Genomic DNA, 15,309 nt, shown 5'->3' on the forward strand with positions numbered 1-15,309 from the left:
TCCATTTCCTTAACACTCCCTGTGAATTGTACTGTTATTCAGATTTTTTTGTTATTTTTTCACAAATCATTAGATAATATACAAATGCAAGCTGTATACAAAATCATAGGCCAACTTGAAGACTGTACTCCCAAAGTTTTACCAGCATGTCAAGTGTTCTACTAAGGGGAAGAACACTCTGGACAATGTTCACACCAACATTAAGCACGTGTACAGAGCCACACCCCTCCCCCACCTCAGCCAGTCAGACCATCTTTCCCTCCTGCCCTCAGGGAGGCGCTACAGGTGCATTAGGGTTAAAACAGACTCAAAAACAACTCCTTTCCAAAAGCAATAACCACTCTGAGCTCTCACATGCACTGATCTCATAGTCCAACCACTCCAACCCCCAGACTCTCTTCAGCTACTGTTACCGTTAAAAACCTTACCTACTGTGCAATACCATACAATGTGTAATATTCCCTGTATATAGCACTGTATTTATTTTGTAAAGTACATACTCCTCAGGACTGTGCACCTTACCCCCCTTTTCGTACTATTACTTTATGTCATATGTTTATATTGTATATATTGTTTATTCTTAACAGTTTTTTTTGCACTGCCACTGGAGCTGGCTTTTTTAAATCTCATTGTACAGGTGTACAGTGACAATAAAGGTATACAATTTTTAAAACAGACACAATTTTTTCATCTTTCTTCTTCCTTTTAAGAGTTGTAGAAAACACAGAGGGAGAAAGGAAGGGGAAACCTTCCCCCCAACCAACCACATCACCCAACCTAGACACCCAAAACAGAACCACAGAATCTAACATTAACACACGTGTAAATAGCACTTCAAAGCAAATAATAATAGTAAAAATAGCACCATACTAATGGCAAAAATATAATCAGTGTTGAGATGTCTGCACAGAGACCAAAGGATACTAAAAGCCAACACCCACCCAACCCACAGTCTGTTCACCCTGCTGCCATCTGACAAATGATACCTACCATACCACCAGGCTACAGAGCAGCGTCTTTCCTCAGTTTGTGAGACTCCTGAACTCATCCTCAACACTAAAATACTGATTATTTCAGCATCTTTAGAAAAGTTGGAAACAGATAACTAGCTAACATAGCAACTGTGAACACAAAGGCCATTCGTCTTGTGAAAATAATTAGTTCTCTTTCAAAAATAATATAGAAACTTATTTTCTATATTGTTTTTGAAAGAGAACCGATTGAGAACTGAAGACCCATTTCTTATACATTCTGTTGAAATGGCTGAGTGCAAGAGGTGAGAACTTTAAATGTGGCTGACAGTATTGGCTCACTTGAAACTCTCTAATACTCACAGCATTCATATCAGTCCCATTAGTGTATGACCATGCATGTTGGAAGTACTCCTCCAGTCGCTGTCTCAGGGGGTTAGGGATCTGGTGGAAGCGGATGAACTCTCGAACTCTCATCATCTGGGCATGATATCTGGCTGTACCTGAGTACAGCCGCTGGATTATGGCCGAAACATTACCAAAGATACTGGCATACATTAGAGCTGGAGAGGGGAGAGAAACAAAGACCATATTATTTACTTGTTTTTCATAACGGTAAAACCCAGCAACAGTCAACGAACAATCAATCGAGTTCCATTGTTGACTGTCCAGTGTTGATCCGTGAAATCATGAAAAAAATTATCTTCTGTTTAGAATTCCTTACACATAAACACTGCACTTAAACACTGAGAACAAATTTCCTTATGGAAACAGTATAATACAAGCATGCTGCATTAGTCAGGATCTGGGCTCTTATTATCTGCTAAAAGTTTATATGTGTACAAAAGACTAAAATCATGTGTGCCCCCCAAAAATAATCAGATTTATAAAATGTGCACATTAGCTGGCAATGTTCCCTTCATAAAATTATATTCATATGGACACGTGCACACAGTAAAACCATGGTAAGTTAGCTACCTGTAAACAATGTTACCTATTAAGCATATGTAACAGAGTAGATGTCAAAAAAGCGATAAAGCTACTTTTTGGAAACTTGTAATGATGCTAAACTAGCTTAAGTGCTTCCCCTCATTTCATCCTGAGACTGAAATTTTCACATGCTATTGTGTACTGTATGCTGTGTTGCAGGTAATATGTGCATGTTGTCTTGTTACTTTTCATCATGTTTTATTGTATATTTTGTCTGAGCTGCCACTTGTTCGGCTAAAAGGCTCACATTCATTTATCTAGCTCTGAATTTAGTGTATTTTTATACTTACCTCATGGTAAATGTTGAAAGTGTTCTTAAAATCCATTTTATGTCACATAATGGATTATGTGTTTTGTTTTTTTCTACTTACATGTGTGGAACAAACACTATACGATCACACCAGGATGTAATTTTTGTTTCTATCTTATATGAAAAGATTTGTGTATTTTATTTTATTGTTTATTGAATTCACAGAGAAAAGAGGACTTCACTGTGATCATCCTGAGACTGACGCAAATTTTCACACGCCATTGCTGTGCTGTATGCTGTGTTGCAGGAGGGAGCAGTGTGTAGTAAACGCCTCATAATCCACCTGGTCGTCGTCTGTGGTCTGTAGAAGTGACAGTAGTGTGGAGCTGCATTTCACTGATAGCTGTGACCAGTCACACGTATACATTTTGCAAATGTGCTGCCTCACCTTGCAATAATTACTGAATGAGCCTGACTTTTGGGTTAATGTGTTATCTAATGTCAGTTTACTGTGTGTATGTGTGTGTGTACACTCATTTATATACATATTCCCTATACCTATACCTTTTATGCATTTCTATTGCTTACTTTTATTGCTTGCTTTTACAGCCTGCTTTCATTTCATTGGTTTATACAAAATATTTACTTATATCACTGTTTTGATTTGTTCACAAACAAAAAAGTTTGAGTCTATTTTTAGACAATTGGGCATTGATGAACTGAGGCGTCTCATAGCCTGAGGAATGAAGCTGCTCCATAGTCTGTCTGATACTTCTATATACTTTTCCAGATGGCAACAGGGTGAGCATAGTTTGGCTGGGATGGAGGTTGTCTTTAGTATCCTTTAGGCTCTGTGCAGAAATCTTGCGCTGGTTGGTAAATTTTTAGCAGGACCCAAAAGCGGACAACCAGACCGGTAAAGGTTTAAAGAGATTCATAAACTGCTGTCTCTTTGGTTTCACTCAAGTCCTCTGACATAGCCAAAGTCCTGACAGCTGTTTTGTACAACTCACCACCAATAAGCATGACGCAGATGGAGAAGATCTTTTCAGAGTTGGTGTTTGGGGAGACGTTCCCGAAGCCTACGCTGGTCAGACTACTGAAGGTGAAGTACAGAGCTGTGACATATTTATCCCTAATGGAGGGACCCGACCTGCTGACGGAGTCATTGTATGGCTTCCCCAGCTGCTCACCCAGATTGTCCAACCAGCCAATCCCAGCAGAAGTTGACCGCTCCACATTACCTATGGCATACCTGGTGACAAAAGAGAAACAAAAATGGATTGGATTGGATTTTTGCGTTCTGCGCAGACTCAAGAGTTTTTTCCCGGGTCCGTGAGCCGGAAGTAGAAGGATGGCGGCGGCAGCATCTTTCCTCAGTAATAACCGCAAGCAAGAGCGCCATTGTGCATCTAGTTTGTGTAATAATCATGCACACCACATACGAAATGTACAAAGATGTAGCTTTGTCTTGCTCTTCGTAGGCCATCTTTCACAAATGCCGAGGCAGAGTTTGTTGTTGCTGGTGATATAAAGAGGTCAGCCAGAGGTGGCTCTATTTCCGCTAGTTGAAATGACTACAGCGCCATCTAACAAACTGGGGTATGACAAGCTTTAGCCAATAATTCGATTTTCTCACCAGCATGTATACTCAGACAATTGCAGTTGTTTGATTGAGTAGCATAGTCGAACTATGGCTATAATCCGACTAAGCTGTGCATGTAAATGTATTGAGTGTTGAGGCAAAGCCAGCTTTGTTCTGGCCCTTGTTACTAAAGCAGTCAGGCGTGAAGTGATTAGCACACACATACAAACTACCAGGAAGCATAGCCGGCATATTGTCATTAAAAATGAAACACAACCACAGTCTCTTCTGTTGTTCTGTAGCTGGGACAGAATATAGGCACTGATGTTGCTTTATACAACCAACAACAGAGCTGCTGCGCCAAATCAAAGCTAGTAGAGCCAGTCCGGCAAATGTGATGGAGAAACAGCACTAGTCTTCCTAACAAGTCTACCAGATCCACCTCAAATTTGGTTAGAAAAGCCTTAACACCTTGATAATGGTATTTAGTGAAGATCGCAAGTTTTCACTGGACACAGCTACAGTGGCAGCTCCATGAACCAGGCAACTTGAATATGAATGGTCACCGTCCAGGACTAAGGATATCTGTATGCCAATTAGGGCATTCAGCATAGGCGTGGCCTGATGAATTTAACAGGCTGTAACTTTTCTATGCTAAACTCAGTTGAAAGAATATTTGGGAGAGTTGTTCATACCGCCACATTGCACAAGTATGTCGACTTTTTTTCACAATTATATCCACAGGGACCATTACAGTATTGATATAACATAATGAAACTTGGTACACAAGTTCTCCATGGTTCCATCAGCCCAACTTTTGGACACTGATGAATCTCTCATGATGTAATTACCACCAATTTTGAGTGGTATCATGAGACATAAATCACCAACACTACTGAAAAAAGTGGGATTTTCTTAATTTATAGGTGGTGCCACTGTGCAAATCCAATGCATTTGGTTTAACTGATTAACCTGTTTTAATTTTGTGAATATGTGCTTATTTTGAATTTGATGGCAGCAACAAGTTGCATACAACTTGGGACATGGGCAACAAATGTCTCCCTTATGGGAGAATGCCAAAAAGAATACCACTGTTGGTTCTTTGGTCTGATGAGACCAAAACTGAGCTTTTTTGCCATCAGACTAGAGTTTGCGGACATCAAACACTGAAAGATCACCACAATCACACCATCCCCACCATGAAGCATGGTGGTGGGAGCATCATAGGGATGTTGGTTCACACTATTCATTTGCAAGCGATTGCGTTCTGTTTTTATTTTTACGGTACAAACAATGTGCCTACATTCATGGAATAAGGGTGTGGTACCACTGTACAACGAGGATGAAATGGATGTCTGGTTTTGTCTGTTACAGCACCCATGTTGGGTGTCTTTTTTGGTAAAGTTTTGGTCTGAGTTAGACTGAAAACTAAAATAATGTACCAGATGCAGGCCAGCCAGTGGGCGATGAGGGCAAAGGTGCACATGAGGAGGAAGAGGACAGCTGCACCATACTCTGAGTAACGGTCCAACTTTCTGGCTACACGAACCAATCGCAATAACCGAGCTGTCTTCAGTAAGCCAATCAATGTGGTGGTCTGTTAGGAAGAGGAGACAGGAGCAGCAATATGACTGTGTGACTTGGTAAAATGAGCAACTTATTTAAAAAAAACAAAAAACAAAAAACACAAACACAATACAGCATATCATTACGGTTTCAGGCCTCCAGATTCTCTTTCTCTTTCTCTCTCTCCCTCTCTCTCTCTCTCTCTCTCTCTCTCTTTCTCTCTCTCTCTCTCTCACACACACACACACACACACACACACACACACACACACACACACACACACACACACCCCAACAGTCTTCCCTCCCTTCCTGGCTCCTCACGTCACCCTCTTCTCCCTCTTTCCCTCCCTCCTCCCTACCTCTCCCTCTCCACCTCCCCTAACCACCTCCTCTCCTGAGCGGTAGATGAGGAGGTCAAAGGGAATGGCTGCCACCATGTCGATAAGGAACCACCCTTTAAAGTAGTGGACTGCAATCCGAAAAGACTGGCTCACCACCTGAGGAGACAGAACACACAGAGTAAAACATATGCATCATCACATTTTTATAACTGTACCGTAGAGGGAGAGAGTACTTTGAAATTCCGCAACCTTGTCAAATGACATTATAGAATCAGAATCAGGTTAGCTAAGTAGCTTTTCACATACAAGGAATTCACCTTTATATTTTGAGCCCTTATAGATAGAACAATATAAAGAAAGATTAGAACAGAAAAAAGAACATTCACAAAAACATTAAAAAAAAAAAAAAACTATAAACCAAATGTACAGTATATTATGTATCTTATTTTAGTTTTAAAAAAAAAAACAGTAATGTTTATGTAGGAATGTGCAAAAAATTGGCCAGGTTATGAGGAGATGTCACAGTATTAAGTTTAAAGTATATCTTCAGTGTGCAATATGGGAAGAAACTGCTGTGGTGTGAGGCTGTGGTCCTGAGGCACCACAGGTGGATGAATGTCTAAAACTATTTTTGTTCGAAGTGTGAGGATTCAGCTACAGGCTTTTGGACTTCAGTTCCTGGATTGATGGCTATTCATTCTTCTTGTTGTCCTCTACCATATCCATTGTCTTTTAAGTGTTGAGCTCCAAATTTTTATAACTGTCAAGTCCAAAAAAGGATCCTGGCATAGGTCCCTAAGGGGGGCAGGTACTAGCAGATGAAGAGAAGGACATGTTCACTGTATTTTTTACGGACCAGTTGGCTCAGTATGAAAACTGCATTAGGTCCAGGAGTGGCATGGTGATGGCTTCGAGGTGGAACAGCACTGGGCATTCAAATGACTTTATTACTACAGAGGCCAGGGTGATGTGTCTGTAGTCATTAAGTCCAATGGTTCTTTGTTTTTTTCAGCAGGGAGGATAGTGGACATGATGATGTAGGATGAGGGTGGCTGTGGCTCAGGAGTAGAGCCAGCATCTTGTTATGGGGGTTGTTGGTTATAATATGGCAAATGATGGTGTTGTCATTTGCATCCTTCATGAAAGAGTCTCAGTGTCTGGGAGTGCAGTCATAGGTGTACAGTGTGACCGGGATGGGGCTGAACAGACAGCCCTGCAGACAGTGTTGGGCACTAATGTAGCAGAGGTGTGACTGCCAATTCCAATCAGAGTGCAGTACTCAAGCCCAGAGTGTTTGGTTCACCATGCAGCTTTATGGGTGAGCTTGTCTTCAGTGCTGAGCAGTCTGACTTTAGCTGTTCTTATCCTCAGAGAGTATGAAGACTGAGAGAAGGGCAGTGGACGTGTAATCCTCTGTGGATCTCTTGGCTCTTAAAACATACTGACATGGCTCCATGTACATATACGTAAGTATGTACATTTCAGTATACAGGACAAGACAATACAATAAAGTATGAAAGTGAAAAATAAATTGGTCATGCAATTAGAAATGAAAGCAAACAATCAATTTACCTAATTGGCAAATCTTACGAATACAGCAAACCATTTTACATTCAAGTTCTAAGGCAAACAAGGAAATTAATTAATTTTCTTAGTTACTGATAGAATAAACAAGCATTTATTTCTTTAAATTACAGCCAATAACGACCAAGTTGTGATGAGCTACAGTTCAAACCTTACTACCTCACTACAATGAGTAAATAATTTGTTTCACTTTGAAACAACCTATGTGTAAATGAACTATTGAGTCACTTGGTAAGTAAACTGGTTGATAAAAGTCAACGTCAAACTCAATATATGTGTCAGCACACAGAACCATTTTAGTGAGTCACTAAAATCTGTTTTAGTCACACAGTCCGTTTTAGTCACTGTGGCTTTCAGTCAGTCCGTCAGTCCCTTACACAAAGAGAAGGCAAGTTCGGGGGTCAGTTAGTTAGTCAGTTAATTAGTAAGTTAATCAGACAATCAGATCAGTTCACCTCATCATTGGAGTTAACATATGTGGTTCTGAAGTTGATGATGATGTCAACAATGAACATGATGTCCACTATAAGATCCACAACATTGAGGGGGGAACAGGAGTAACCACAGGTCTGCATGGCTGCTTCCTCCTGGTCGCTAAAAGAAAATACATCAATAAATTATTTGGGTGTGTCTAAGAAAAGAATAAAACACCCAATGACAAACAATACAAGGGAAAAACAATATGGCAGCTACCATACAATTTTTCTGAGCACAATATTAAAAACGTGTTAGTGAAAGGACAAGGAATTCAAGACACATTTGCAGACTTGCCCTTACTACTGAAATATATTTATAGAGTTAATTGTCTATATCAAAATGGCTTGCAAATTAGGTTCTGTTATCCCATAGTCTAATGTGTGACCATAAAAAAAAAACACTATTGTAGTATTTTTATGACCTGAAACATCTGTCCTGTAGATATAGAGTAATTTCAGGTTTAATCTGCAGATTAGAGATAATTGTTCCAAAAGTTCAGAATTTGACCAGAGATTTCACTAGAGGAAAGATAACAGAACACCTAACCATAAACCAACCAAGTGCAGTTGACCATATGCAGTAAATCCAGTGTAAGGCAGTAATTTACGGGGAACCTTGTGTCAAACAAAGACTGGGCTCCAATTTCTCACTGAGCTGAATAATATTAAGCATATTATGCTGGCTTTAATATTCCAGTCTCATTTAATCCCTATCTCTGAATCTTCACTACTAGCAGCATGAAGCAGTACACTATAGCTCTAGCACATGGACCATGCCCATATGATAATGTTTGTGAGTTGCTTTTCATGTGCTCTGCATATTAGCCTAACCTGTTGAAAACAGTCAAAAACACTCCACAATCTTATGACCTTTACCTGATGCCTTTTTTTCCCAATGATCCAATAATTTGCTCCATAATAATATTTTTTAAACCCCTACCCAGTCAATGAAAGTTTCACATCAGCAACATAACTTCACTGTGTGATATTACTGCTCTTATTTTTCAGTCTGAGGTCAATTTTCCAGAGGCTTCACTTTAGACATGTATGTCTGACCAATCAAAATGCATGTTGTGGTAAAAACATCCAGCATTGTAAATTGATTGTCTTTGTTTCATAGTTATGGAGTTGAATCATGGGAACGCATCAGGTGTGAAAGCAGCTTACCAGAAAATGGGCATGGACTGCTATGCTTAGCAAGTGTTTGATCCTTCTACTTCTTTGTGTATATTGACGAATAGCTAACTAACTGGTGTAACTACACAAAGCTGCTTGGGTACAGAACGGCATTACTAATATGAAAGCAGCAATCACAATCTGGCATGGTACAAAAAAAATGCACCTAATGTCACAACATCCTGAGAGGATCAGTTAGTGAAGCTTTGTCTCATCGTGGTGTCCTTCAAAACACATTTGTCCTTGTTATCAGTAAGTTAATGTAGTGGTCAGTATTGTGTGAATCTCCACCAACCTCAGTAGAAATGTTGCAGAATAAGGAGTGAATATGGCTGTATAAATCACAAGGAGTAGAATAACCCAGTCCCACACAGCTTTGAATGGACTGTAGTGAAGAATGGTCCACTTCTGGATCCTGGGAGTCTGTAGCTTATACTCTGGTAACACATCAGCACCCAGAGACAGCACCTAAGGAAAAAGAGGTATCTGTTAATCTGTTCATCCCCACTCAGCGGCCACACAAGACCTACAAATTGGAACTAAATCTAGTGTGTGTGTGTGTGTGTGTGTGTGTGTGTGTGTGTGTGTGTGTGTGTGTGTGTGTGTGTGTGTGTGTGTGTCTATTACAAGACACAGTATATCACAAGGATTTTGATTTTTGATGACTTACCTCATGTCGACTGTTTATAGCTGGTATAAAGCCTATCATTTGAGTCCTGTCTGTGTTAACTGTTTTTAAAACCTCCATTGCTCCAGTGAAACAACAACCTCCAAGCTAGCAATTGGTGAGTTACTCAAACACTAAACTGTATGCTAATGGCACAGACATTAACAAGTAAGCAGCTGTTACGCATACAAATATTTGCTGTATGCATTTAAAAATATTTCAATACAAATGGATTTTGGTAGATGAGATCAATGAAAATATTGACATCAGCTTTAAAAGGAGGGGATAATTCAATGCCTCCTGGCGACCTCTGACAAAGGTTTCCATGGAATGAAGATCTCAGGGGAGACCCTGAGGCAGACCAAGCTCAAGCTGGAGGGAATACATATGTCAAAAGTACCGTAATGTTCGGACTATTAAGCGCACCTGAATATAAGCTGCACCAACTAATTTCAAAAAGAAAAAAAAAAAAAAGAAAAGAAAAAAGTACATATATAGGCCACACTTGTCTATAAGCCACAAATTTTTTAAAAATGTTTAATTAAATAAATACTTTTTTCCAAACAGTGCATGTAACATGGCAGTAACACGGCAGTAAAACGACAGTGACATGGCTGGTTAAAAAAATAACCAGCCTACCAGCCGTAGGCTGTTAGCCTACCAGAAAAGTCATTGATCGCTATCTTAATCTTCCTCCTGCGCACTAAAACCACTGAAGTCGTCTTCTTCAGTGTCAGAATTGAACAGCCTTAGAATGAATTCGTCATACACTTTCTTAGTCTCTCTTTTGTTGTCGCTCTCAATGTTATGTAATGTTATGTGTAAATGTTTTTTTCTCATTAATACTTTGCATATCTGCATGGTTTGCACTAACAGTCTGCATGGTCATAACATCTAATGCTTGTAGTCTATTCTGACCTACATGGAGGTTGGTAGATAATTACATTTATTTGCCAACTCTTGCAGCTTTATGGACTTCCACTTCAGCTTGCCACCATTTGTCCTGTATCTGTATACGCAATAGAAAAAACGGAACTGAAACAATGAGATATATAGAAGTTTTATAAGGTCTCTACTAACCTGGGTGACTTTCTCAGTGACATGGTGTGTTCTGTCAATCAGTTTGCATGGAGGTCTAATTTCACCAGGAGGTAATGCCACAAAGGGGTCCGTCTTTGTGTCCAGCAGGCTCTGGGTCATCTGCGGCATGTGCACAATCAACAATCGTTCCAACAACATCATTAACGCAAGCTAACATTAATGATGCTCATGCTAGTTAGGGCAGAACAGTACATTTTTACACAAACTGACAACTACCACAACCCATGATGCTGATGAAGCACAGACACCATGCCATTATACTATTGGACCTCACAGCTTGTTGGAAAGCTGGATCCAACCATCTGAATTCTTACACAATGGTAAACACAACAATAGTTTTGGACCTGACAACATTTTTTAAATCATATTAATCAAGGAGTATGGTATAGACCCGCTCAATTTGGAAGTGCCATGAGATGACTTGTGTTGTGAATTGGTGCTATACAGATGAAGATGAACTGATTCATTCTCGATCATAATAATGTTTTTAAGGAAAAGAGGATCTCTACTAATGCTGCACCATTCTACAAACTCTTTGGATGTATCATTGAAAAAAAAGACCATGAAAATGTTATCAATATGACTTTTAACGATGTGTCACGTGAGGGTTTGGTGTGTGGTGGGTTGAACAATCTTAATGTTAATGAGAGCAGAATGGAGACGGATAATTTCCTTAAGCTTCACTCTACTTTTTACTGCACTTCAGCTTCACAACAACAAAACTTCCTTGTTCTAACTCACATGTGACTGAAGTAACCATTCAGAAGCTAGAAGGACTGAGGTAAGTGGTATGGCAACCCAGAAGGTACATTCAATACATTATGCTGTCTTGTCTTGTCTATGCAACTGAAAAGATTTTGAAAGATACATGAAAACATGTAAATAATAGCTGTAACATACATAAGTAAATAGTTACCTGTGTAAACATTAACACATTTTTAAATAAATTAACTCAAGAATGAATTAAATATAAATCAAATTAACTTCTAAACTTCACAGTTGCCTAATCTGCTGCAGCAGTGGAAAAGCTAACATGTTTGAACTTCCTGTCACATTTAGATGATAAGCATGTGTATGTTTCTGCATGTGTGCAGACTGAGTACTGTGAGTATGTCTGTGTGTCTCACCTGGTTGCTGTTCTGGACACGCAAATCAGTGTCTGATGTCCCGACTGGTACACTGCTCTTTCTAATGGTCACTATTCCAGCTGAAGGAGAGAAGAAGGGCGAACTGTTGTTGCACCTTTGATTATCAAATTGAAGTATACCAAATCCAAGCAAAATTCAAATTCACAATATAAGATGCTGTTCATCGGAAGTAATAGTGGTAAAATACAAGTTAATATTTCAGAGCATGCAAGGACGGATTCCCGAGAGCAGTTTTGACAGCAATCAACGGCAGAATTTTTAAGAAGTGATCAGTTTTATGCTTTGGAAGCGTGGCAGGGTTTCCTCTGCTCAAAGCGAGATACCAGATACCTCTGGAGAGTTGAGTTGTGTACTTTTGTGCAAATAACCCGAAGTGAGATGTCGCCTTGTCTTCCCACTAATGAGGGCATGAGGGGTATTATTCACATTCTTACATAACCAATCAGCTACCCTCGACCAGAAGTTGGTTTGTAGGAGACGTGATTATTTCTCTTCATTTCAGTGGCTTATAGCTCCAGTTATAAGCAATGTTCTGCATACAGGAGAGGGATTGAATTTGACTAAATGTAGTGTTATTCTCACCAGTGCAGCTGTGTCTCAGCTGCAGCCTCTTTTCCCAGTAGCCCTGTCCACTCTTGATGTCATCCACTGAGGAGGAATGTTTCAAACTCACACAGCTGCCATCTGATCTGCCGGAAGGATGGTTGAAGTGGATCTTATCATCTTTATCCCTGCTTCGTCCTCTCTCCTCTCTCCTACAGAATGTAGATTTGTGAGCTTTCTCATACATGTATCTACCCAACAACTTCTATCCGAAAAAATGGACAAATACGTTTTTTGTTTTTTTTTAATTGAAGTAAATCAGCATAGGAAATGATAAATAGTTGAATTTCAAAATGTTTGTTTGACACATAATAAACATGTTTAAAGACCTTTCTGTCTGATGCAGTTTTTACATATACATTCTTACCATGACATATTCTCCATCACCTAAAATACAAATCAGCAAAAACCTCCATTTCAAAAGTACTCCTATGGAGAGAGATATGTCTCAGAACTATTTGTAAATGCATGAAACCACGATCCACAAAAATTCCACCATTTACAAATGAGTTTTTCTATCCACAAACACACAATTCCTTTCTTGTGACTTCTAAGTTGACATTAAAGTAAATGTACTATGATTTGTAAAAATGTCATTTTGTAAATATATCATTCATCATTAGTGAAAATAATACACTTTTTGTGTGTGCATTTGTCATTGAATGTCATATTGTCATATGTACATTTGTAAATCTGTGTGTGAAGTGTTGAATCTGTATTTGTGGACCGTGGTCATGATTTCAAGTCCTCATCTTTTTACTTTGAGAAAAGCTTCCAATGTTTTTACAAACTTCACACATGCATAGGCACGGCTGACTGTATGACTGATACACCGCACTCATGCACCACATGAGTATGATAATATTTAAAACACACACAAAGACACAAACATAAACCAACATTAGGCAGGGGAAGAAATGCTGAAATAATTCCCTACTGTATATAGACCTACTACTCAGAACATCAACATCATTCTCTGATTTTTCACAGCTTTAAATAACAACAAACATAATATATCAAATCTTTGAAACTGAAAAAAAAAAATAATAATAATAATAATAGAAAGAGTGCCTGGAAAGCTTGTCTTTGAAAATACATTGCTCAGGATCATATGGTCAGGTGTTCAATATTCCTCTCATCTTCTCATTTTAAGAAATATTACATATTCAAAAACTTCACATGTGTATACACATTGTATAATTGATTATACCTGTAATTGTATCTGTGGCTATGTGGCAGAATGGGTAAAGTACATAGCTCAAGACCACATGGTTATGGGTTTGAGTCCTTATCCTTCCTCACTTTACCTGTGGCCATGTAGTTATAAACTTCACATACATACACATGGTTGATTGGCTGATTGATTATGATGAAATTTTTTTCCTTCCAAGACATGTTAAAATAGTCTTCTAGGCAGTGTCACCAACACAAATTATTGTCCCAGAATGTATCATTTGTATATGCAGAGGTCACAAACACAATCTGAAAAAAATAAGTTGTCCCAAACATCTGAGACAAAGTGCTAGCACAATGATTAAGGACAACAATAAACGGCACCACTCCTAAACACGGCCAGTTGTGTTTTCCTGGGATGCACAATTAAGATAAGTTTCCTGTCTGTCTCTAAATGTATTATCAGGGGCAGTCTGGGGTAATACTTTAGGCTGGGAATCTAACATCAGTCAAGGCCAATCTCCACATTAATGGAGTTTTGCACCTTGTAAGTCATAATTATTGAAAATTACATCAATAAGTCAAAATGAAAACATGGCAAAACATGTAAATAAAAAAGCAAAAATCAAAATATTGATTTACCTTTGTGCAGCTTGTGAGTAGACTGGCAGGGCCACTGTTGGGGGTGCTGAGGCTGGAGCTGGGGGCCGACCTGTGGGGAGTTCCCTCCCTCTTCTCCCTTCTCTACCTCCTGCATTCATATCAACCAGCAGCCCACAAGCATCACCTTCTTCTCGTCTCTTTCTGTCTCCCTCGCTCCTTCGCCTAAGTGCGGCCAAGGTGTCCCTCTCTCCACCTCTTCCTACTCGTTCTTCTTTCTCCTCCTCCCCGTCTCTGTCCCACAGCAGTAGTCCAGCTCCCGCCTCCTCCAGCTGCTGTCTTTCAGGGAGGGAAAGCAGTTTGTCCAGGGCCACAGACTCATGTCCAAGGGGCGGGAGGTCAGCATGAGGAGCAATTAGCTCTGTGTCTTGTGACAGGACGCCCGTATGGGAGCTAAAGGAGCGGAAGAGGAGACGCAGTCGCTGCCGCCGAGCTGGATGCGGCACAGGAGGAAGAAAGTGATGGTTCAGTTACTGTTTGATCTAATTAACAAAGAAAGGCTGGAATAAAATTATACTTCATGTTGCTACAGAGGTTCTTCCTGTGTTTTGTTGGAAGCAACTGCCCAGAAGCCCTAGGTACTCATGGACCCCAAAGGCCCCATGTTTATTGTATGACAATAGTTTATGGTTACTTGAACTATTATATACTTGTTAAGGAATATGCACAGTATAAACTGAAATGGTTAGGACAGGTCCTGTGTTTTGTGGCTTATCAAGATCCTAAATTTAGTTTTTAGTTTTAATGTATTATTATTACCAATGTAAAATAAACTGATTTGATAAGGTCACATCACTAGCCTCATTAACACTGCCCTTTGAGTGCAGGGAACTTGCACCAATTCTCTGCATAGAATAGAATAGAATAGAATAGAATAGAATAGAATAGAATAGAATAGAATAGATGTTTATTGTCATTGTTTCATAAAGAATGAAACGCAGTTAGCAGCTCTTCGTTTTGACAATATAAATATCAATTTAAAAAAGTATTTTAAAAAAAGATAAAAATCCTAACA

General features: G+C 39.3%; 1 protein-coding gene across 1 annotated transcript in view; it reads right to left on the reverse strand.

The window, feature by feature from the left end:
- The window catches only part of LOC119011619 (potassium voltage-gated channel subfamily H member 6-like), a 51,353-nt gene that overhangs the window by 17,247 nt on the left and 18,797 nt on the right, over positions 1 to 15,309 (reverse strand). Inside the window, 10 exon segments of the mRNA XM_037084907.1 lie at positions 1,335 to 1,534; positions 3,225 to 3,466; positions 5,239 to 5,393; positions 5,725 to 5,862; positions 7,746 to 7,884; positions 9,238 to 9,410; positions 10,690 to 10,809; positions 11,838 to 11,917; positions 12,441 to 12,613; positions 14,277 to 14,727. Of these exon segments, the coding sequence (XP_036940802.1) occupies positions 1,335 to 1,534; positions 3,225 to 3,466; positions 5,239 to 5,393; positions 5,725 to 5,862; positions 7,746 to 7,884; positions 9,238 to 9,410; positions 10,690 to 10,809; positions 11,838 to 11,917; positions 12,441 to 12,613; positions 14,277 to 14,727 (1,871 nt within the window).

Source organism: Acanthopagrus latus, chromosome 21 (genome assembly GCF_904848185.1).
Source record: "Acanthopagrus latus isolate v.2019 chromosome 21, fAcaLat1.1, whole genome shotgun sequence".
Classification (NCBI taxonomy): Eukaryota; Metazoa; Chordata; class Actinopteri; order Spariformes; family Sparidae; genus Acanthopagrus; species Acanthopagrus latus.